A 22,779-nucleotide genomic window follows, 5' to 3' on the forward strand; every position below is an offset into this window, starting at 1 on the left:
CATCCGTCTCCTTCAGTTATGGTGAGAATTAAAAAACGCAAAGCAGTTTACAAAAGTACGGGACAGGCCAGGGGCGGTGGCTTATGCCTGTAATCCCTGCACTTTGGGAGGCTGAGGCTGGCGGATCACGAGGTCAGGAGATCGAGACCATCCTGGCTAACACGGTGAAACCCCATCTCTACTAAAAATACAAAAAAAATTAGCCAGGTGTGGTGGCGGGTGTGTGTAGTCCCAGCTACTCGGGAGGCTGAGGCAGGAGAATGGCGTGAACCTGGGAGGCGGATCTTGCAGTGAGCCAAGATTGAGCCACTGTACTCCAGCCTGGACAACAGAGCAAGACTCTGTCTCAAAAAAAAAAAAAGTACAGGACATCGGATCTAGGAACATCTATCCACCTGCTGCCAGTACCCTACAGCAACCACCATGTTCACCTCTACCAGGATGGTGCTTTTTGTAGGTTTTTTTTTTTTTTTTTTTTTTTTTTCTGAGACGGAGTTTCACTCTTGTCACCCAGGCTGGAGTGCAGTGGTGTGATAGTGGCTCACGGCAACCTCTACCTCCTGGGTTCAAGGGATTCTTCTGCCTCCGCCCCCTGAGTAGCTGGGACTACAGGAACACACCACTCTGCCAGGCTATTTTTTTTTTTTTTTTTTTGTATTTTCAGTAGAGACAGGGTTTCTCCATGTTGGCCTGGCTGGTCTCAATGTCCTGACCTCAGGCAATCCACCCGCCTTGGCTTCCCAAAGTGCTGGGATTACAGGTGTGAGCCACTGCCCCTGGTGAATGGTGTCATTTTGATGTAGTGAGCCATCTCAGTTTTTTCCAGCAACCTTCCCTCACCCTTGTGGTCAGCTAGAAAGTCAGTTCACACATGGGATGGGAGTTCTTGCCAATGTCCTTCATAAAAGAAGAACTTCTCCTTCACTCGGATGTCTTGATCTTTTCTCAGCATTTCATTGTAGCCTTTCTCTCTCCATCCACCATCTGTCAATCATCTATCATCTAGCTATCTATTGATTTCTCTTTTTTGGCTTTAATTTTGTCACTTTTTCTTCTGTCTGCTATAGAAATAGCAAATTTTCTTATGTAAGAAAACTGAACACGAGGCCAAAGTAGAATTTTCCCTGAAACAGCTGCCATTTCCTTGAAACTGTTCAGTATCTGAAATCACTAAGTGAGAAGTAATACAAATGTAGACATGAGAAATGAAACTGTTTTTTTCCTTGTAAAAGCTTCATTGTGCACTTTAGAAGATACCTCTGTAGTTTGATATGATGAAAATAATTATATGATTATGCTGAGTGTGGTGGCTCAAGCCTGTAATCCCAGCAATTTGGGAGACCAAGGCTGGCGGATCACTTGAGGTTAGGAGTTTGAGACCAGCCTGGCCAACATGATAAGTCACACACCCCCACCCACCACCCCCGGCCCCCGCACCAGTCTCTGCTACAAATATAAAAATTGGCTGGGCATGGTGGGGTGCACCTGTAATCTCAGCTACTCAGGAGGCTGAGGCAGGTGAATTGCTTGAACATGGGAAGCAGAGGCTGCAGTGAGCTGAGATCATGCCACTGTACTCCAGCCTGGGCGACAGAGCAAGACTGTCTCAAAAAAGAATAAAAATGAGTAAAAAGAATAAAAATTATGTGATTACAGAGGGGGAAAACAATCATTTCTTGTGTGCTAATACCACTCAGCATGTGCTTACACTGTCTGGTTGATCCTGACAGTGACTCCATGTTACCACCATTTTCAGGTGGGTAACTCAGGTAGAAATATGATTCCATTAGTTTAAAAAAACAAATACCTAGAAGATAAGAAAAATCATCAAAACTTCCCAGCCACAGTAGGTATACCTGTATTTAACTAGACTCTTGGGTGTTGAATATTTAGCAGGTTTCTCGTTTTCTTTTGTTTTTGTTGTAAGTGGCACTGCACTCCAGTTGCAGTGACTCAAACCTGTAATCCCAGCACTTTGGGAGGCTGAGGTGGGTGGATCACTTGAGGTCAGGAGTTCAAGATTAGCCTGGCCTACATGGTGAAACCCTGTCTCTACTGAAAATAAAAAAAAAAAATTAGGCATGTTGTCATGCATCTGTGGTCCCAGCTACTTGGGAGGCTGGGGCAGGAGAATCACTTGAACTGGGGAGGCGGAGGTTGCATTGAGTCAAGACCATGCCACTGTACTCCAGTCTGGGCAACAGAGCCATATCTCAAAAAAGGTGGCACTGCAGCAAACAGTGTACACATATGGGCACAGAATATTGTTCTGTTTTGTACCTGAGATGGCTTTGTTAGGTTAGATTCCCTGAAGTGGAATGGCCACGGAATTTAAAAAGGGTTTTGCCCTTGTCGCCCAGGCTGGGGTGCAATGATGTGATCTTGGCTCATTGCAACCTCCAACCCCCCTGGGTTCAAGCGATTCTCCTGCCTCAGGCTCCTGAGTAGCTGGGATTACAGGTGCCTGCCACTATGCCTGGCTAATTTTTGTATTTTTAATAGATACGTGGTTTTGCCGTGTTGGCCAGGCTGTTCTCGAACTCCTGGCCTCAGGTGTTCTGCCTGTCTTGGCCTTCCAAAGTGCTGGGATTATAGGCCTGAGTCACAGTGCCTGGCCAAGTCTGTTTTTTAAATCTGGAAAATGGGACTTGTTAACTTCTGTATTGTCTTTTCTGCTGCTTTATCCAACTTTGCAATCTATAAGCTTCTGTTACTGGAAAATGGTGATGGTAAAGTAATTCCTTTCTTAGGTTCCATCACAGAGGGTAGACTACTAGCTCTAGTATTTTTCAATGCTGCTTTTTAAGTGATAGATTTATACCATTCAGTACCAACCTTGCACCCTGGGACATGCCTCCTTGCTGAAACGGCCATTTTTCTTTGTGAATTGATTATTTTTCCAGCAAACTTTTATTGAACATCTAATAAGACCTGGACATTTGGCTGAATGCTGGAAGTGCAAAGATGAAGGAAAGTTGCTTCTTGGAAGGATATTAGAATGTAAAGGTGAAGCCTGCACAGCAAGTAGGCCAGTGGTGGGATAAGGGATCCACTGGCCCAGGAAATTGGAGGGACTTGGAGAAGGAGCATCTTACCCGTCCAAAGAATGGAGGAGTGAGGGAAGGCTTCTGGAAAGAAGTTGTGTTGAGGCTGGGTGTGGAAGGATGAATAGGAGTTAGGCAAGTGAGGAATGGGGTGAACAACTGCAGGAACTTGAGTGATACTTTGGGGTAAATTCTCTCTCTCTCTCTCTCTCTCTCTCTGTCTCTCTTTCTGTCTCTCTCACTGACTCACATTTTAGGTAAAGCAGTGTTTCTTCCCCAGGGGTGATAGTGTTTGTTACAGTGTGATGGAGACTCGCTACTGCATCTAAGAGATAGATGGCTGTCAATCATCCTACAATGTGCAGGACCGCACCCACACAGACAATGATCCGTCCCCAAATGTCAATAGTATTGAGGCTGAGAAATCCTGTACTAAGGCCCAGGACAAGTATCCGGTTGGATCATGGCAGAGAAAAGTACCTTACCTCCTTCCAGAACCTGAGGGTGTGTGATTGTGAGTGTGTGCCTGTGCACACACTTGTGTGTAGTGAGAAAAATCTGGTGTTTTCTCTTTTCGAAGTCGGCCTCGTTTAGGCTCTGGACTCCTGCTCTCTGCTGACTCTGTCCTGAGAGTGAGCGACTCAGCAGGTGTGCCTCCCCATGGGCCCCCTTCACGGTGTCCTCACCTCGATGTATTAGAGCATCTTATTCCCCCGTCAGTGTTTATGACATCCAAGGACTTGGTCGAACCATGAAGAAATGAGAGTGGACAGTGAGACTATTAACATTCATTTTCACTCCCCGTAAACATCTTCTGTTTCTGTTTTAGAAGACATTGCTAATCCCCTTGTGCACTGGCTTTGCGTATTTCTTTTTCAGCCTGGGTTTGAAGGCAAAGTGGTAGTGATTTTTTCCTGAGAGATGCTGAAAAGGTTCCACAGTATTTGGACCGCTGCCTGCTTCTACCCTGGAGCACAAAAGATCCAGGCATAGAAATTGGTTCTAACAATACCCTTTTAGAGAACACCAAGGTGATGTGAGTCACTTTCCCTTTGATTTAAAGGCACTGCGTCCCTCAAATTCAGAGTTAGAGGGTGACATGTACTTGATCTCTACTTCCAGGGGGCAGGGGACCATAATTAAATGGCTGTGGAAACTCAGAAGCAGCCTACAGAAACCCTTAGGAACTCTGGGTCTGGGAGGAATTTTTTTTTTTTTTTTTTTGGTATATCTGTGTTTACATTTCTAGAAAAGTGTTACATTTCTAGAAAAGTGTTGGTTTTGATGGCACTGGAGACAGGAATAAGGAGAGAATGCATAAAGGGGAGGTTGCTGTGAGCTGAGATAGCGCCACCGCACTTCAGCCTGGGCAACAAGAGCACAACTCTGTCTAAAATAAATATTATTTTGTTTTTTCCTAATTCTTGATTTGTGGTCCATATATTTGGTTCTTTAATTAAATTGGAGTTCTTAAAACAGATATTAAGAACATAACATTTAGGCATGCAATATTTAGATTCCAATAGCTTTGGATAAACTAATAAAATCTATCCATTATCTCAACTGCAGAATGGGAATAGTACCCACCTTATAGGCTTGCTGTGGGGAGTAAGTGGGATGATAAATGTTAAGTGCTTTCAGCTGTACTGTACATATATAATTTCTTTAAGTATTGGCTATTTTAAAAATAATTTTTAACACTTTTTATTCTGATATACTCATAGGAAGTTACAAAAATAGTACAGAGAGTGACCCTGTAATATTTACTCACTTTTCTACAATCATGACTCCTTATATAACTATAGTACAGGATCAAAACCAGGAAATGTGCATGGGTATAATGTGAGTGTTTAATTCTAGGTAGGTAAAATAATGGCCCTTATTAGGATGTCTGCATCCTAATCCGTAGAAGCTATAGATACGCTTTGTTACATGGAAGAGGAGAACTAAGATTGCAGATGAAATTCAGGTTACTGATCCTGCGAAGTTAACATCGGGAGATTACCCAGGGTTATCTGGTTGGGCACAGTGTAATTGCCAGGATTCCTAAAAGGGGGAGAGGGAGTCAGATGAGTCAGGCAGGGTGATGGCAGCATGAGAAGGACTCTGCCACACATCGATGGCTTTGAAGATGGCGGGAGGCGGGAATGAGCCACAGAAAGTAGGCAGCCTCTATAAGGTGGAAAAGGCAACGAGATGGATTCTACCCTAGAGCTACCAGAAGGGAGCACACCTTGCTGATGTCGTTTTACTATTTTCTTATTTATTTTTGAGACACGGTTTTGCTCTCGCCCAAGCTGGAGTGCGGTGGCGCTATCATGGCTCACTGCAATCCTCCCACCTCAACCTCCCAAGTAGCTGGGACTACAGCGTGTGCCACCACGCCCAGCTAACTTTTTTGTATTTTTAGTGGAGATGGGGTTTCATCATGTTGCCCAGGCTGGTCTCAAACCCCTGGGCTCAAGCGGTCCTCCCTCCTTGGCCTCCCAATCTGCTGAGATTACTGGACCCTGCGATGTGTTAATCTTAGCCCCTTCAGATCCCGGTTGGTCTTCTGACTCTAGAGCTATAAAAGAATAAATGTGTGTTGTTTCAAGCTGTGAATTTCTTATTAATGTGTCACATAGCAATGGAAAAATATACGTTATATGCCATTTTTATCACAGGCATAGGTTCATTTAACCACTGCCACTACTAAAATACAGGACTGTTCCATCTGCACCGAGGTCTGTCTGTGCTACCCCTTGAAGTCACACTTGCCACCCTCAGCCCTTAGCATTTCCTTCAGCCTGTGAGGAAGCAAAGCTTTTACTCTTCAGGCATCGCCTCACGCTGTCTCTTCTGCCTGGGAGGCACTTTCCCCAGGTTTCCTGGCGAAATAGTCATCTTTTAAGTCCTCCGACAACCCCTCTCTGAGCATCTAATCCCAATCAGAATTCCCTCCTAATGTAAACTGTCATTATGTCTTTTAACTTTATTTCGGAGCACTTATCATGCTGTATGGATAATGGTATATTTGGGTGAAAGTATTCGTTTCTCTTTCTCCCTTAGCAGCCTGGAAACTGCACGAGGGCGAAAACTTAGCTTTACTCAATGTTTTCTCAGCTTCATGTACATGACTGTATACAGTGTCTGAGCTGAGAAAATCTTCCTTGCATGTACAAGCAAATGACAGTATTCAAGGTACAGAACTGAAATTTTCTCTGAGTTTTTAAGTGGAAGAGTACACAAGCATTAGAAGCAATTCTCCCTGCATTTACTCAACAGACTTTTGTTTTTTATCCCCTTCGGTGTAGGTTGTCATACTAAACTGGTTCAGATTCGGTATCTGGGGGTAGTTAGACTTCTGTGAACTTCAAGTAGACGGTTGAACATGACTGAACTTGCACAGTGGACACATTTTGCATTTGTTTTTAACTCCCTAGCTGTTTCCAGAAATAGTTTGGTTAATTCATACTGATAAATCCCAGTAAGAGTATTATTCCCCAAAGAAAGTGGGCTTCCTTTGCCAAACATAATTATCTGGAGAAGGGATTGAAGAAGTCAACTTACCTCTTGGCCAAATGCTTTCTAGAATTATTCAACCAAAGACAGGAGGCTGCACCTACGGGAAGCCAAACATCTGGATGAAGAACGAAATATCCAGATGTTTTCAAGTATCTGGATGTTTCTAACCATCTGTTTCTCTTGGTTATTGACAAATGATCCAGTTGTTTTGCAGAAGATGGTATACCTTGCCTAACAGAAGAGAGAAGTAACATTCTTAGAAAACTTTGACGTCATCTCATATGTACTAACACAGGGTGTCTGTCTTTAATTGAAGCCATGACTCGATCATGAAAATGAAAATAGTTTCATGTGTTTCTGAAGTTGTTGTCTTGCTTTGAGCGCCAGACTGCACAGGATTTTACATTAATTGTCTTGTTTACTATTAGAGTCTGCGTTGTTTGTAGCTTGATTCTATTTATAACGTATTCACATCTTAACCAATAGCTTCACAGATGGCATATGAGAATACTGATAGTCAGTGCTGCTAAAAACAGCCTACTGCCTGAACACCAGTGTTTTTTAAAGCGTAGAAAAGTTGGGTACATAAAATTTCTGTTGTAAAAAGGAATGTATAGGCCTTAATTGAAAATGCATCTTTCTGGAACAGGAGTTTTGGAGGCTGAGTACCACCCACTCCCTTGCTCCATAATTTTCTTTTGTTTAAGGCAACGCATAGGTTCTTAGTTTTATATATATTTAAATATATTTAAATAATGTTAAGGCTGAGTAGAATGACATCGTGGGAAGGCTTACTGAAACTTGGAGTGGATTCGTAGTCTGCCACAAGAATCCTTGTCTGATGTTTGTGGGTCTGTAGGACTGAATTTGAAGTCCTTAAAAGGATGTCCTGACAGTGAATAAAGACGTGGGGCTTGAATTTATGTGTTATCTTATTAGTCTGTCATTTTCTTGAGTGGTACACCAGAGTGCATGGAAAAGTAAATGATAGGAAGCCACGTGGTAGTTAAGGGTGATGAAGTAGGAGCGAGAACACAGGCTTGGTGCCTGGCATCAGCACACACATCACAGGCCCTCGCTGTCAACGGCTGTCGTCTGTTAGTGTTTCCAGCACAGCTCTAAAGAGCGACACTTGGAGGCTGGGGAGAGAGGGATGGAGAGGCATATGATTCTGTTGACATTTAGTGACTTGCGCTCTTCCCAACCAAAGAGATGCAAATGGGTTTTAGTTGTGTTTGTTAAACACCTGCGTAAGTGACAGAACTGCAGAGACAGGTTGTGGATGGAACGCAAATTCAAATCAGTACATGAGAACAGCAGCTAAAGTGGACAGACAGAAATGTTTTGCCTAAATATTTGGCTCCAAGTTTTACAAAAAGCCAAATGGTTTCAATTTCATCCTATATGAACCAGATGATTGTGTTATTTACTTCTCACTTGCCCTGCCAGGGGGATGGTTGGTAGGGGGAAGACAAGGACGAACAATTCGAGATAGCAAATGAGCCAAAATCCATCTGGATTTTGTTAATGCTGATTATATAGTTTGTTCTGTTGTTTTTAATGTCTTCCAAGCCTTCTGTGTATTAGCCAGCATTAAGGGGATAAAATGACATTTTGACTTTGACTCCCTTTGTAATGTAATGCATTGTTACGTATTTCTAAAGTTTTTCTTAAAGAAATAGTATATGATAATAATGACCAGCACTTACTGAGTGTTTGCCATGGCCAGGATCAGGCCAAAGGTTTTCACGCTTGTCCGTTTTTAAACTTCTCAACAACCCAGTGAGACAGATGTTATTAGCCCAACTTCTGGGTGGGGAAAGTGGGGATTCACAGATTAAGTAGCTTGCCCCTAGCATCATCGTACAGCCAGTGAGTGTGAGAGGTAGGATTCAAACCCAGGTAGACCTGAATTAAATCTTCTGACTCAACTCTTCATCACCAGGTGTGGCTACCTCCAATGATTACTTTGTTTTTATGATTGTCAACAAAGTTACTCTGTGGAGCAGGGGCAGGCAAACATTTTCAGTAAGGGACAGACAGTATTTTATGCTTTGCAGTACAGTCTCCTGCAAGTATTCAACTTTGTCACTACAGCACAGGAGCAGCTGTGGACGATATTGAAGTAAATGAGTATGGGAGTGTTTCAATTAAAATCATGTATGGACATGGAAACTTGAACTTTGTATGGTTTTCATGGTCACAACTTATTCTGATATTTTTCAACCATTTAAAAATGTGAAAACCATTCTTAGTTTACAAGCCCTACAACCAGTGGCATTGGGTTAGGTTTGGATGATGGGCCACTGCACTCCAGCCTGGGTGACAGAATGAGACTCTGTCTCGAAGAAAATAAAATAGATGTTCCTTACCTACCGCCCGCTATGATTTGGGGATGTTGTAATCTTTTATTTTTGTTTTTATTTTTTATTTTTTTGAGACGGAGTCTCTCTCTGTTGCCCAGGCTGGAGTGCAGTGGCACCATCTTGGCTCGCCACAACTCTGCCTCCCGGGTTCACGCCATTCTCCTGCCTCAGCCTCACGAGTAGCTGGGACTACAGGCACCTGCCACCACGCCCGGCTGTTTTGTATTTTTAGTAGAGACGGGGTTTCACCATGTTAGCCAGGATGGTCTCGATCTCCTGACCTCGTGATCTGCCAGCCTCGGCCTCCTAAAGTGCTGGGATTACCAGCGTGAGCCACTGCGCCCGGCCGGGAATCTTGTATTAATAGCAGGGAGACAGTAAGCACACAAGGCTCAATTAATGATAAATTGTTATCAGAAGACCCAGCAGCTTCTGCTTTTTCTACCCTCCTCTTTGAGCTCTATTTAAACTAATAGGTTACTGGGTTTGAACATGCCATGCAGTGGGAAGAGGAGGGAACCCCACTGAGCTGTCCTCTAAGTGAATCATGCCCACTATTCGGTTGTGAGGCTGTGGGCTTTACTTTTCATGCATGGCATTGAAAGAACCGGGAAGGGTAGATTCCCCATCTCTTCTCCCTCTTTGGAATCAGGAAAACATGTTTCTTTTCTAAATGTTCTTTGATAAAATTGCATGTTCCTGGCTACTGTAACATATAGTTTTTTCTTTTGTCCAGCATACTTGACTAATTGTAGAGCTTGTTGAGCCTAAAACTGGGTAGGAACCCAGTACATGCACTCTTAGGGACTCAGAGGCCTGCCCAAGTTTCAGTGCAGTATGGTCTGAATAATAAGCGTCGATGCCCCTTTACTGAGCAGCAGCTGCGTGCTGGGCACTCTGCTAGGCATTTTTGGATGCATTTTCCTTCTCCAAAATTCACTTTCCCCTATGAGGTTATTTCCTCTGTGTTACAGACAAGAAAAATCACTTTACAGGTAGTTTAAGTGACTTGTTCAAGGCTACAGTAAGGTTGAGGTTGTGAGGTTGGGATTTGAACCTCTGTCTGCTTGATTCCAAAACCGTGGCCTTTCTCATTCAGGTCATGCCGCTTGCCTCAAGGCAAGGAACTGAGGTTTTCTTTTGGCAGTGAGGTGGTGGCATCTTGTTTCCTTGGTCTTAGATACTGCTCACCTTGCAGTTGAAATGTAGAAGTGAAAAGTCAAACAGCAGCATGTGTTGCTGGGAATGTGGAGAAGTTAGAACCCTCACAGACCATTGGTGGGGATGTAAAATGGTACAGCGAACTTGGAAAACAGTCAGCGGTTCCTCCAATAGACAAGAGTTCCCATAGGATCTAGCAATTCCACTCCTAGGTACGTATCAAAGAGAAATGAAAACGTGGACAAAGACTTGTACGTGAATGTTAATAGCTGCATTGTTCCTAATAGCCAATAGGTGGAAAAAACCCTAATGTCCATCAATGGACAAATGGATACATACGTTGTGGTAAACCGGTGTAATGGAATATTCCATTTTCATAAAAATGGACTAAGTCCTGAGGCATTCTATAATGTGAGTGAACCTGGTAATCATGAGGCTAAGTGAAAGAAGTTAGTTACAAAAGTCTACATATGGTGAGATTCCATTCTATGATATGTCCAGAATAGAGAAATTGAGAGATAGAAAAGAGATGAGTGGACTGAGCAGGGTGGGCGGGATAGGAGGGGTATAGGTAAAGGTGATGAAAATATTTTGCAACTGTCTGAGTTGGTTGCACAACTCTATAAATGTACTAAAAATCATTGAAAGTGAAAGTGGCAATTAATCTTTGCCCCCAGAGAGACAGCACTCAGGGCCTGACCTGCTCATGGGCACAAAAACCCATTCCTCCGATTTCTTGGCCATGCTGGAATCCTGGCTTATGTGAGAGCCTCAAGTCTCTGTAACAGACTGGGGGTGTTGGTCCTGTCACGGCTGTGGCAGCCTTATAAAGCTAGAAGCAACTGCTTGGAGTAACGGGTTCCTTTGAATCCTTTCCTTTCTGTTGCAATGCAAATGTTTACGAGCTGTAATCAGGAGAAATGAAAAATCATATGTCTAATTTTAAATCTGTTGCCTCTGATCACAGGTGTTGTTAAAACAGCTCTTTTATGACTTTATAAATACTCAGATTTATTTGGAAGCAGTGTTTCATTATTCCTATACTATGATTAAATATTGAGACTATTGCTTTTCCAATTGTTCTATTGCAGTATTTAATGAGTGCAATTAAATGGAAAAATTGCCTTTTTAACTGATGATAGTCCATTAGTGTCTCTGTCTCTTCAGAAAAGAAAAGAAGTGAATTATTAGAATGACAAATGAGGCAAAGTTACCACCGTGATGGAGAGGTGCGATTTCCCTCCACATAATCTTCAATTAGTGATCTCTGTAAGAGGATGTTTTTCAAAAGGGTAATAGAGAAGTAATGAGATCAGAAGGAGGTCAACCCGGCCTTCTCCGTTTGGCAGCTTGATTAATTTATTTCTCCTTCTTGGAGATTGCTGCAAGGGGCTTTTGTCACCCTGTGTTTTTCATGGGACTGTAACCTGAGTGACTGCTGATACATTAGCCTTGTAGGGAAGGAAACAAGTCCGTTGCCCTGGAATGGAAGGCATAGGAGTTAAGGGTTTGTTTGCTTTTGCAACTTGAACACACTCATTGGGAGCTTTGGATAATGACAACAATGATGATGATGATTTTAAGAGTTAATCAAATTAAAGGCTATGAAATGATGCTCACTGTGGATCCTGTGCCTGGTGCTCAGCACACACATCGTTTCATTTTCGCAGCCCTTGCGACATGATAGGGCTCTTTTGCAGATGCAGAAATACAGGCTCAGAGAGCTATCTAGGATTGTACCCTTAAGCAGAAGGGAGGTAGGAGTGAATCTCTGTCTGCCTCTAAACTTTTCAGCTCCCCTCCAGAAGTCCAGGGCCCTTAGAAACTCTGTACTCAACCATTAAATTGTTTCCATTGTGCTGAGGAACAAGGAAACTGGGATCACACAGCTAGATCGCAATGGGGGAGCCTGAGCTATGGGGATCTTCACAAAAGGGCAAAACACAACGGTTGCTGTCATTTTATGCTTTATGTTAAGTGTGCATATGCTCAGTTGCAGAAACCTAAATTGCTAAATTGCAAGGCTGTTTATGATATGCCAATTTGGCATATTCTGTCTTTTTATATTCTGCCACCCCTATCATATTTATGAAAATGCCAGGTTGTAATCATCCACTGGGAGAAACAAGGGGTTGAACATCGTTATCACGCAAAGGAAGCTGGGCCTAGTAAAGGAATGTAAATGCTAAAATGCCGGCACCACTCCTACTTACTGTGTTTCTCTGGACATACTACTCAACCTCTCTGACTTTATTTCTGCCTGCCCCCACTCCCCGCCCCCCCTCCAACGCCTCAATCTGGCAGAGTTGTTACATTATTGAAAAAGAACACAAAGCATATTTTCTGGCATACAGCATATGTTTAATTTATAATTTTTTGTTTTTATCATTAATACCAACAGATTGCTGTATTCTTGCCTGCCACTGACATGGACTTAATTATTTCCTTTAGACATTGAAATGTACAGTATAGTTAAAATGCAGATATAACTTGAATTGTCAAAACTTGCTTATTTTAAGAAATGTCTTTCTCCAATAAAGCTCAATATTTGGGGCTTTTTCAGTTGTATTCTATATGAATCTTGAATGCTGAACTTTTTCTCAGCACGGAGATGACAAATATGTACGAAATGTTTACTTTGCAAACTGCATTTCTCTTGCTGCTTTTTCTTAAGGTCCCCGGAGGCTCATTATCATCAACACCATCAATTAATAGTCATCCTTGGCTTCCTGGATCCTCAGCACTGCACTGGGCACTGCCCCCCAGGAGCATCCATGCACCTCAAATCCTGACCTTGTGACTTTCAAGTCCCTAAGTGACCCCACACTGAAGAATCTGGCGAAGCCCATCCAAGCCCAGAGTTCATTTAAGTGGCAGCGATGGGACTAAATTATAGGCCAGGTCTGTCTTATGAAAGATGATAAATGGATGTGTCATATTGGGAAAGAAATCACTCTGTCATCATATGACAGGCTGGCTTCATTTCTTTGCACCGGTGTCCCTAAAAGTTGGGATGGGGGTGTGAAGCATGCCAGCTTTCAAAACCAGTTGTCACTCCATTTTGTGCTCTACCTCCACAGTTATGAATCTGGGGCATCTTCACTGGACTCTCCAAGCCCCAGTACCCTCAGTGTGTAAGGAGAAAGCATGACCCACTGGGCAGGACATAGAAGGCTTCAGTGAGAATGAAGCTCGATCATGCTTGTAGAACATGGAGTGCTCAGCAAATACAAATCACAGCCCATCTCCTCCAATCATTTTGGGTATTAGGACTCCCTTCACTCCAACTCCCACTGGAAAACCTCTTTGCCATGATACAAAGATTCCACAACCTTCTATTTTTATTTTAACAATTTTTTAAAGAGTGATCTTTGGTTTTCTCACTAGAGATGCTTTCCTCTGAATAGCAAGCAGATAGATAAAGTCTTCTCCTTCAGACCCCCGACCGTGGCTGTATTATTTAGTCTACAGTGGTTCTTTGTAAAAAGTGCTTCTGCAAAGCTCTTAGAGCACCCAGAGGTGGCTTTAGAAAGCAATACATTTGGAATGAGCCAGCCTGAATGAGTCCTGATTTTTTTTTTTTTTTTGAGATGGTCTCCTTCTGTTGCCCAGGCTGGAGTAACAGTGGCATAATCTTGGCTCATGGCAACCTCACACTTCTGGGCTCAAGCCATCTGCCCATCTCAGCCGCTTAGTAGCTTGGATTATAGGTTTGCACCACCTTGCCTGGCTAATTTTTGTATTTTTATTAGAGATGACGTTTTGCCATGTTGGCCAGGCTGGTCTTGAACTCCTGGCGCATGTGATTCCCCCAACCTCAGCCTCCCAAAGTGTTGGGATTATAGGCGTGAGCCTCTGTACCTGAGTTCTGATTTCCTAAATTTCACAATCCCTTACCTGTAACTCAGAAATTCTGAAACCTTCAAAAAACTACAAAAGTTCTTAAGTTTGTGGCAAACTCAAATTCAAGTGGCAGCAAAACTTGAGTTGGAATTGTCATGGTCTTGTTTATAATCTTCATTTTTCTTGTCATGTGATTTGATGTTTGGGTATATGTTAACACCCCACTAGGGATATTTCATAGTATATGATTGATGTAGGTTGTAAAAAAAATTTAGAATCCTTCAACACATACTTGGATTTTAGATGTAGAATCATAGATTTTTATTTGTGTGGCTTTGGATAAGCTGTTTAATTTTCATTTCAAGTTGCTGGTAAGATGATGATGACGGTAATAGAGATAATCCTGTAAGAATGTTGCAAAGGTTTAGTACTTCATTCTTGCAACAAATATTTATTGCAGGCCTGTTTTCAAAGGAGAATAAGATAAATAAGATCGAATGTGGAAATTAGATGAATCCGAAGTTAGTGCAATGAGAACAGAAATACTCTCGATTATGCTGATGGGACTGGAGTTTTGACAAGCAGTCTGGTACTTCTGCTGAAAAGTGCTCTTGAAGCCGAGCAAAATCATTTCCACACCCTTAGCACCTCCAGATTTTCGTGGCTCTAGTCTCAGGGCAGTTGACCTTTTGCCGATGTGTGTATTTTTTTTTTTTTTTTTTTTTTTTTTGACAGTCTCGCTCTGTCGCCCAGCCTGGAGTGCAGTGGTGCGATCTCAGCTCACTGCAGCTTCTGCCTCCCGGGTTGAAGCGATTCTCCTGCCTCAGCCTCCGGAGTAGCTAGGAGTACAAGTGCCCATCACTACAACAGGCTGATTTTTGATTTTTTGTAGGACGAGGTTTCAGCATGTTCACCAGGCTGGTCTTGGATTCCTGACCTCACATGATTCACCAACCTTGACCTCCCAAAGTGCTGGGATTACAGGTGTGAGCCACTGCACCTAGCCTGCTGATGTATTTTTAATTATCATAAGAAACAGTTAAAGTGAAATGGCAACCCCATGGTATCAGTGGACTGAGCGTTTTGTTCTCATTTCCTTGAGGTAACAGAATTTCCTCCTCTGGCTACTTTTGTCCAGCCAATTCTCCTCTGTGGGCATTTGGAGAAGGGCTCTCTGATAGAAATAGGAAATGATGAGGGATGCAAAAAACATGGTTTGTTTCTTAAAACAACCTCCACCACAAAGGTTCCAGAAAGAGTGACATTTCTGCATTTGCTGACCCTGTCGCCAGTAGCCTGGAATAAACAGCAAAAATAGTTCTTGAGGCTTTGTGGCAAATGTGACCTATCTTTGTAGTTCTTGGGTAGGTGTGTGACTGTGGCCCATGAGGCCAAGTTGCAAGGTCTTTGGATGAACTTTGTGGTATCTGGCAATGTCCCCAGTGCAACCTATGTAAAAATACAGCAGTTTCCTGCACACACTTAAGGGAAGAAACAGTTGTGGGGAAGCGTGCTCTGTTATTCTTGCCAGTGTAGCCAAGACATACATGGGGAGGTCTTTTTTATGTTTTATGGTTCCTTTCTTTCTTTTTCTTTCTCTTTCCTTTCTTTCTTTACTTCCTTTCTTTTCTTCCTTTCTTTCCTTGCTTTCCTTTTCTTTCTTTGTTTCAGACAGGGTCTTGCTCTGTCACCGTGGCTCAAGTGCCGTGATAGAACCATAGCTCACTGCAGCCTCAAACTCTTTGGCTCCAGTGATCCTTCCACCTCAGCCTCCCAAGTAGCTGGGACTACAGGCATGTACCACCCTGACCAGCTAATATTTTAGTTTTTGTAGAGGCAAGGTCTTGCTGTGTTGCCCACAGTAACATAGTAAGTCTCTAATTCCTGGCCGCAGGCGATCCTCTAGCCTTGTCCTCCCAAAGTACTGGATTACAGGCGTGAGTCACTGCCTGCTGCCTTCTTTTTGTCATTTTCTAATAACCATTGCTATAGATTGTTCTCCTTAATGCATAAATGTTTAAAATACCTAAATGCATAAATGTTTGAAAACATTCCTTAAAAATTGAAGTTATCACGTAGTAACAAGTGTTCACTTTTATAATTGCTCATTTCACTTAATAAAAACCAATAACTATGAATATCCTTAATGCCACTGAATTCTTCACTTAAAGTGGTTAAAATGATAAATTTTGTTATGTATATTTTACCACAAAGAAAATTAACATTTCCAACAAGCCTAAGCTCTATGTAAATGTCCTAAATTAATGTGTTTTAAAAGAAAATTTCACTGGTGATAATTTTTTCTTTGTTTTTTTTTGAGAACGTCTTGCTCTGTTGCCAGGCTAGAGTGCAGTGGCGTGATCTCAGCTCACTACAACCTCTGCCTCCCGGGTTCAAGCAAGTCTTCTACCTCAGCCTTCCGAGTAGCTGAGATTACAGGCCCATGCCACCACTGCCAGCTAATTTTTGTATTTTCAGTAGAGACAGGGTTTCACCATGTTGGCCAGGATGCTCTTGATCTTTAGACCTCGTGATCCACCCGCCTTGGCCTCCCAAAGTGCTGGGATTATAGGCGTGAGCCACTGTGCCTGGCAGGGAGTAACATTTCTATACAACTATATGTGGGTGCATTTTTCTGAACATGTCAGTGAAGTTTAAATATTCCTCTCACTTCTTTCAGTCACCCTCAAAGAGGAATTTAATTTACGACTTCATTTGTAGTTTTCAAACTTCTTCCTGGAAACAGAAGAAAATAAAATTAGATTTTTGTAAGCTGAGATGATATGCATGTTTTTATTTTCAATATAGTTAGTCTCTCCACTTTATTTTTAAACACAACCTCATAATATAAATAATCTACTCTTATCTGGAGCAGTCTGTTTATTCAGACAGGTGGAAGTTGATGCTAAAGATTGGCGTTAAATTGAGGAAACCATTCATGTAGTAAATAAGATAATTTGTTTCTGCCCTCCAGAAGATTAAAATATAGATTTTTTTCAAAGTCTGTTTTTTTTTTTTTTAACACCTACGGTCCCTGAATATGTTCGATTGAGATTTGTGTCTGTAATTTGGAAGGGCTTTTTGTTGCAACTAAAATATTCATTTGCAGAAATTATCACTGAGGGTGTTTGCTTCTTTATGCTTGAGTTTCTTGCATTTGTTACTAAATAAAATGTTTAGAAGTCATGTCGATTCTCAAAATGATAGTTAAGGATGAAGGTAATACTGGCATATTTATTTTTGTCTGTGTACTTTTTGCAACTTATAACCCCTTCAGGTCCAAATAAAACAGGCAACCAGGTAATAAACCAATTATATTCTAATACAGATCGCTTCATGACAGTGTCTTATTTTTCAATTTATATGTAGGTGAGATTCTTTGGAGACCGTCTTCGGAATATAGCTAGTTTTTGCCCATTCATTTTGCTTTGACTTCCTTGTATAGGTACAAAGGTGTAAGTAGGAGAGTGGACCAGACAGCACACAGGCGTGGCCCTGTAACCACCCTAGTGTAAAATCAGAGTAATCCTCCCCATCCTTGCTTGTTTCACTGGGTTCATGGGTAATGACTACAAATGACACAGGAGACAGGGAAATAGAGTTTTGTTATCTTGATACACACATTCTTAAATGTCTCTGTGTAGATGTTGGTTTGTGCATATTAATAGTATTTTACGAAGTGCCAGTTGTGTGCCTGGTTTGTGGCATATGCTTTGGCATTCATTGCTTTATTTAATTCTTCCAACAACGTGTCAGATGTCTGTTCAAATTATCCCCCCTTTACAGACACAGAAACTAAGATTTAGAGAGGTTATGAAGTGTGCCAACAGGGAGAAGTTGGAGCTGGAATTTGAACCAGGCAGGCTGACTCCAAAGCTATGTCCTCTAGCAGTACATCAGAGCCGAGGAAGGTCAAGTTTGGAACGCCATTTAGCTGCTCTCAGGGAGTGTGGTCCCTGTTTCTCTGTTGAGGCTCAGCTCAAGCCTTCCCTGGGCCGTGAAAGACAACTTAGGTTTGGGTGTCCTCTGTCTGTACCTTGTTTTGTGCCTACCTACATCCTGGGTTATTGTCTTTCCCCACCCCCAGCTTTTTTGCCATCTTTTTCCCAGAAAGACTGGAAACTTGCCTAAAGAGACAAGATGGATCTACTATTTTAGAATCTCTCCTTCTGCATTTCTAAAATCCTTCCCAGAGAACTATTTGACCAGCGAAAGCTTAAGAGACACCCCAGTGGATTATGAATGCCTTCGAGCCAAGAATGGGTGTTTCGTCTCTGCAGTCTCAGGGCCCGGGACACTCCTCCAGCGGAGTAGACTGAGATTTGTATGGGCTGCATGAATTCCTACACTAACAAGCTAAAAGAAGGAGGTTAAAGAAAAGCGGAGGTCTTTTGCGTCCATGCTATAAGGTGAAAGGCTTATTCCATTTGCTCAAGAACAAATATCCATTTGTCTACCCCAAGTATTTATATAGTTCAATTAAGTGGGCAGGTAAACTCATTTTTTGGGTGGTTAATGATCTGATGATTTTCCTCTCTGTCATTATGATCATCTGAGAGTTGCCCAAATTACTGCCTTTATTGTAGTTATAATGTGGTCATGGTGACTGAGGATCACTAACACTGAGTGTTGCTTTTGCTCTGTTAAGTGTGCATTCAGAACTTTACAAACAGTATGGATTCCACAGGAACTATTAGCCCCATTTTGCAAATGAAGAGGCTGAGGCTCAGAAATTTTAAATTGCATAATGTTGCACAGTTCAGTGTAAAGTTGGAATGCAAACTAAGATGTTTCCATTGCTTATAATCTTAACTATAATAATCATAAACCATGTTCTATTGCTCAGAACCATTGTACACATAGTATAAAACAATCTTTTTAACCAAGATTCTTCACTTGGGTATTCTGAGTAGCATGGAAAAACATTATACCTTTTTTTTTTTTTTTTTTTTTTTTTTGAGACAGAGTGTAGCTCTGTCACCCAGGCTGGAGAGCAGTGGTGTGATCTCGACACACTGCAACCTCCACCTCTGTGGTTCAAGCGATTCTTCTGCCTCAGCCTCCTGGGTAGCTGGGACTACAAGAAGTGCACTACCATGCCCAGGTAATTTTTGCATTTTTAGTGGAGATGGGGTTTCCCCATCTTGGCCAGACTGGTCTCAGCCTCCTGACCTCAGGTGATCGGCCTGCCTTGGCCTCCCAAAGTGTTGGGATTACAGAGATGAGCCACCATACCCGGTCAGTTTTTTATGGTGGGTGTTACATTTTTTAAAATTTTATTTTAATGTTTACATAGAAAACGTTGCCTTATCAACCATTATAATCATGGGATTTAGTGAGTGTGATCTGTTCTGATGTGATACTTAGTTTAACTGGTAAAAAATATTTTGACAGAGTTTAAGATTAGTTCTTTTTGCTTTCTCCATCAATGTGAAATAATCAGTATATCATATTTACAGAATTCTGCTAAAATATGCATATATACATAAACACATATTCATCTTAATTGGTGTTAATTGAAATGTAGGAGTACTTCATTTCAGTTCTCTAGAATACATATTTCATAAGCAAGAGGCATATATTTTTGTGTATATGTATGTACATAGACTTCATATACCTACACATGTAATAAAATTTCAAATGGTTTCTCTCTTCAGCAAATGTGACCCGAAGTTTTGGCTTAAGTTATTTGGCGTTTAGTTTTCTTTAAGACATACTTGAATTTTAAATGGTTAATCCACTTAAGAAGTTTCAGTTAAAGTACTGTTAAAAAGAAAAACACAGAACAACACCGTGATAGCAGAATGGGCATCATCTCCTCGCCCTCTTCTTCTCTTTCTTTTAGAAGCCTTGCGTGATCCGTTGATGGTAAATATTTCATGTACTTTGCATATCAGCCTGAGTTCCTTTTGTGAAGTCAGGTAAATGGAATGTAAATCCCCTCGTCCTCCAGACAGTAAAACGGCATTATTTGATGTTACATCACATAAAGATGCAGATTTGATTCCCCGTTTACTCACACTATAAAAACAAAGTTTTTAAAGTGGTTAGCCATACCTGGAAATGTAAATGCATTCACCTAATGTAATGCCAAAGAAAAATTAAGACAAATGATACCACGTCGCTGCCACAAACTGCGGCTCGTACAAAATTCACTTTAGTTATTATGCTGTGAATACGGGCTCTCACCCTCCTCTGTGAATGCACAATTTATGTTGAATGCAACATGAATCATTTTAATAGACCAAGCAAAAAGTCCCCAAAGTCGATTTTCAAATTATGAACCTTGGAACAGTATCTAACAACAGCAAACAACAAATAGTTCAGACTTTACTCTGAGCTATGAGTGAACCATTAAAGATACAGCAAGCACTTTCGGTGAGGTGTTACACAATTCATAGCCTAATGGCAAAAATATCAGAAATGGAGGATTTTTTAAGGCTGTTTTTTCCAGCCATCATTCTGTTCAATTATTTTCACGTTTGTATAATCAAGATATTCCCAAACAGAACATAGAGTTGTATATTGTTTGGAACTAATTATATGTATTATAAATCCAAGAATTAATTTAAATGACCCAGTTTCCACAGAGAAAAAGCCACATTGTTTTTAAATAGCTAACTAAACAAAATGCTAACCCATATGGGAGAAATTTCCAAAGAATTAAAACCACCCGCCGGAAAATGGGAAAGTCTCCCTTCCACACACACACACACACACACACACACACACACACACACACACACACAATCACCAAATCATACCTGAACAAGAGGAAGAAAATTAAACTCATTGAGCAGATACGATCTTTTTTTAAAAAAAAATATTCAGGCAGCAAAATGTGAGATGGGAGTTTATTATGAGATACACGAAGACAGAGACTGGAGGTTCCCCAAGTAGCCCCTGGACCTGCAGTGTCAGCATCACCTGGTAGCTTGTTAGACATAGAAATTCTTGGGCTTTATTCCAAACATATTGAATCAGAAGCTTGTGGGGTAAGGTCTGCAATCTAAGGGTTTTTTTTTTTTCTTTTTTTTTTAATTATTATTATACTTTAAGTCTTAGGGTACATGTGCACAATGTGCAGGTTTGTTACATATGTATACTTTTAAGTTCCAGGGTACATATGTAAGGTGTGCTGGTTTGTTACATAGGTAATCATCTGCCACTGCGGTTTGCTGCACAGATCAACTTATCACCTAGGTATGAAGCCCAGCATCCATTAGCTGTTCTTCCTGATGTTCTTCCCACCACCCTCGAGCCCCAGTGTGTGTTACCCGCCTCCACCGTGTGTCCATGTGTTCTCATCATGCAGCTCCCACTTATAAACGAGAGCATGCAGTGTTTGCTTTTCAGTTTCTGCATAAGTTTGCCTAGGATAACGGCTTCCAGCTCCATCCGTGTCCCTGCAGAGGACATGATCTCATTCTTTTTATGACTGTATAATATTCCATGGTGTATACGTACCATATTTTCTTCATCCTGTCTATCATTTATGAGCATTTGGAGTGATTCCATGTCCTTGCTATTGTGTGAAGTGCCATTTGACCCAGCAATCCCATTACTGGGTATATAACCAAAGGAATATAAATCATATTATAAAGATACATGCACATGTATGTTGATTGCAGCAGTATTCACAGTAGAAAAGAAATGGATTTCACCCAATCTGAATTTTAAGAGGTCTTCCATGTGATTCTGAGACAGGCTCATGTTCATGTGGTTCTGGTTCTGCAGAACTGAGGTGGGCCCCAAAACTGGCATTTCTAAAAGGTGCTAGCTGAGTGTGATGACTCACATTTGTAATCCCAGCACTTTGTGAGGCCAAGGCAGGTGGATCGCTTGAGGCCAGGAGTTTGAGTCCAGCCTTGCCAACATGGTGAAACTCCATCTCTACTAAAAATATAAAAATTTGCTGGGTATGATGGTGCATACCTGTAGTCCCAGTTATTTGGAAGGCTGAGGTGGGAGAATTGCTTGAACGTGTGAGGCAGTGTTGCAGTGAGCTGAGATCAGGCCACTGCACTCCAACCTGGGTGACAGAGCCAGAATCTTTCTCAAACAAAAAAACAAAAACAAACAAAAAAAACCTAAATGTATAAAAGGTACCTAGGTGATCTTTACCTGTCTTAGCCAATGAAATGAAAAGAATGAAAAGCCTACAGGCCAGGGATGGTGGCTCATGCCTGTGATCCACAGCTTTGGGAGGCCAAGGCACGCAGATCACTTGAAGTCAGGAGTTCAAATCCAGCCTGACCAACATGGTGAAACCCCATCCCTACTAAAAATACAAAAAAAAAAAAAAAAAAAAAAAAGAAAAAGCCAGGTGCGGTGACGTGGCCTATAGTCCCAGCTACTCGGGAGGCTGAGGCAGGAGAATCTCTTGAACACAGGAGGTGAACGTTGCAGTGAGCCAAGGTCTCACCAGTGTGCTCTAGCCTGAACTTCAGAGAGAGACTCCGTCTCAAAAAACAACAAAAAACAAAAAACCTACAGTTGACAGGCAGATAACAGAGGGAGCAAAGGAGTCTTGTCGAAGACAATAGGGAGTAGTGAGGATCTGTCACACAACACAGTCCCCATCCGTACTTTGGGAGGTAAAGACTTCTCAGTTCCAGCTGCCTGTTGCCATGGGGGAACACAGACCCAGAGCTGCCATCTTTTCTAATTTTTTTTTAAATTGGAGGTTAAAAGTTTTGGCTTGTAAAAATGGTATTTCCTGAGTTTTTACAATTATAGTATTGAGATATTCCTAGGATTTTGTTTGTTTTTGAGACGAAGTTTCGCTGTCGTTTCCCAGGCTGGAGTGCAGTGGTACAATCTCCACCGCCTCCCAGTTCAAGCCATTCTCCTGCCTC

At 41.7% G+C, this 22,779-nt stretch overlaps 1 protein-coding gene across 10 annotated transcripts in view; it reads left to right on the forward strand.

Moving 5' to 3' along the window:
- The window catches only part of WWOX (WW domain containing oxidoreductase), a 1,124,776-nt gene that overhangs the window by 219,563 nt on the left and 882,434 nt on the right, over nucleotides 1-22,779 (forward strand). The window contains exon 6 of one of the 10 annotated variants that reach the window (XM_063612453.1): nucleotides 12,753-17,291. The exons of the other annotated variants lie outside the window; for them this stretch is intronic. Within the exon in view, the coding sequence (XP_063468523.1) occupies nucleotides 12,753-12,878 (126 nt within the window). The 3' untranslated portion in view covers nucleotides 12,879-17,291. Of the gene's footprint in view, nucleotides 1-12,752; nucleotides 17,292-22,779 lie in introns of those variants that run through there. 10 annotated transcript variants of the gene reach the window in all.

This window comes from Symphalangus syndactylus, chromosome 11 (genome assembly GCF_028878055.3).
Source record: "Symphalangus syndactylus isolate Jambi chromosome 11, NHGRI_mSymSyn1-v2.1_pri, whole genome shotgun sequence".
Classification (NCBI taxonomy): Eukaryota; Metazoa; Chordata; class Mammalia; order Primates; family Hylobatidae; genus Symphalangus; species Symphalangus syndactylus.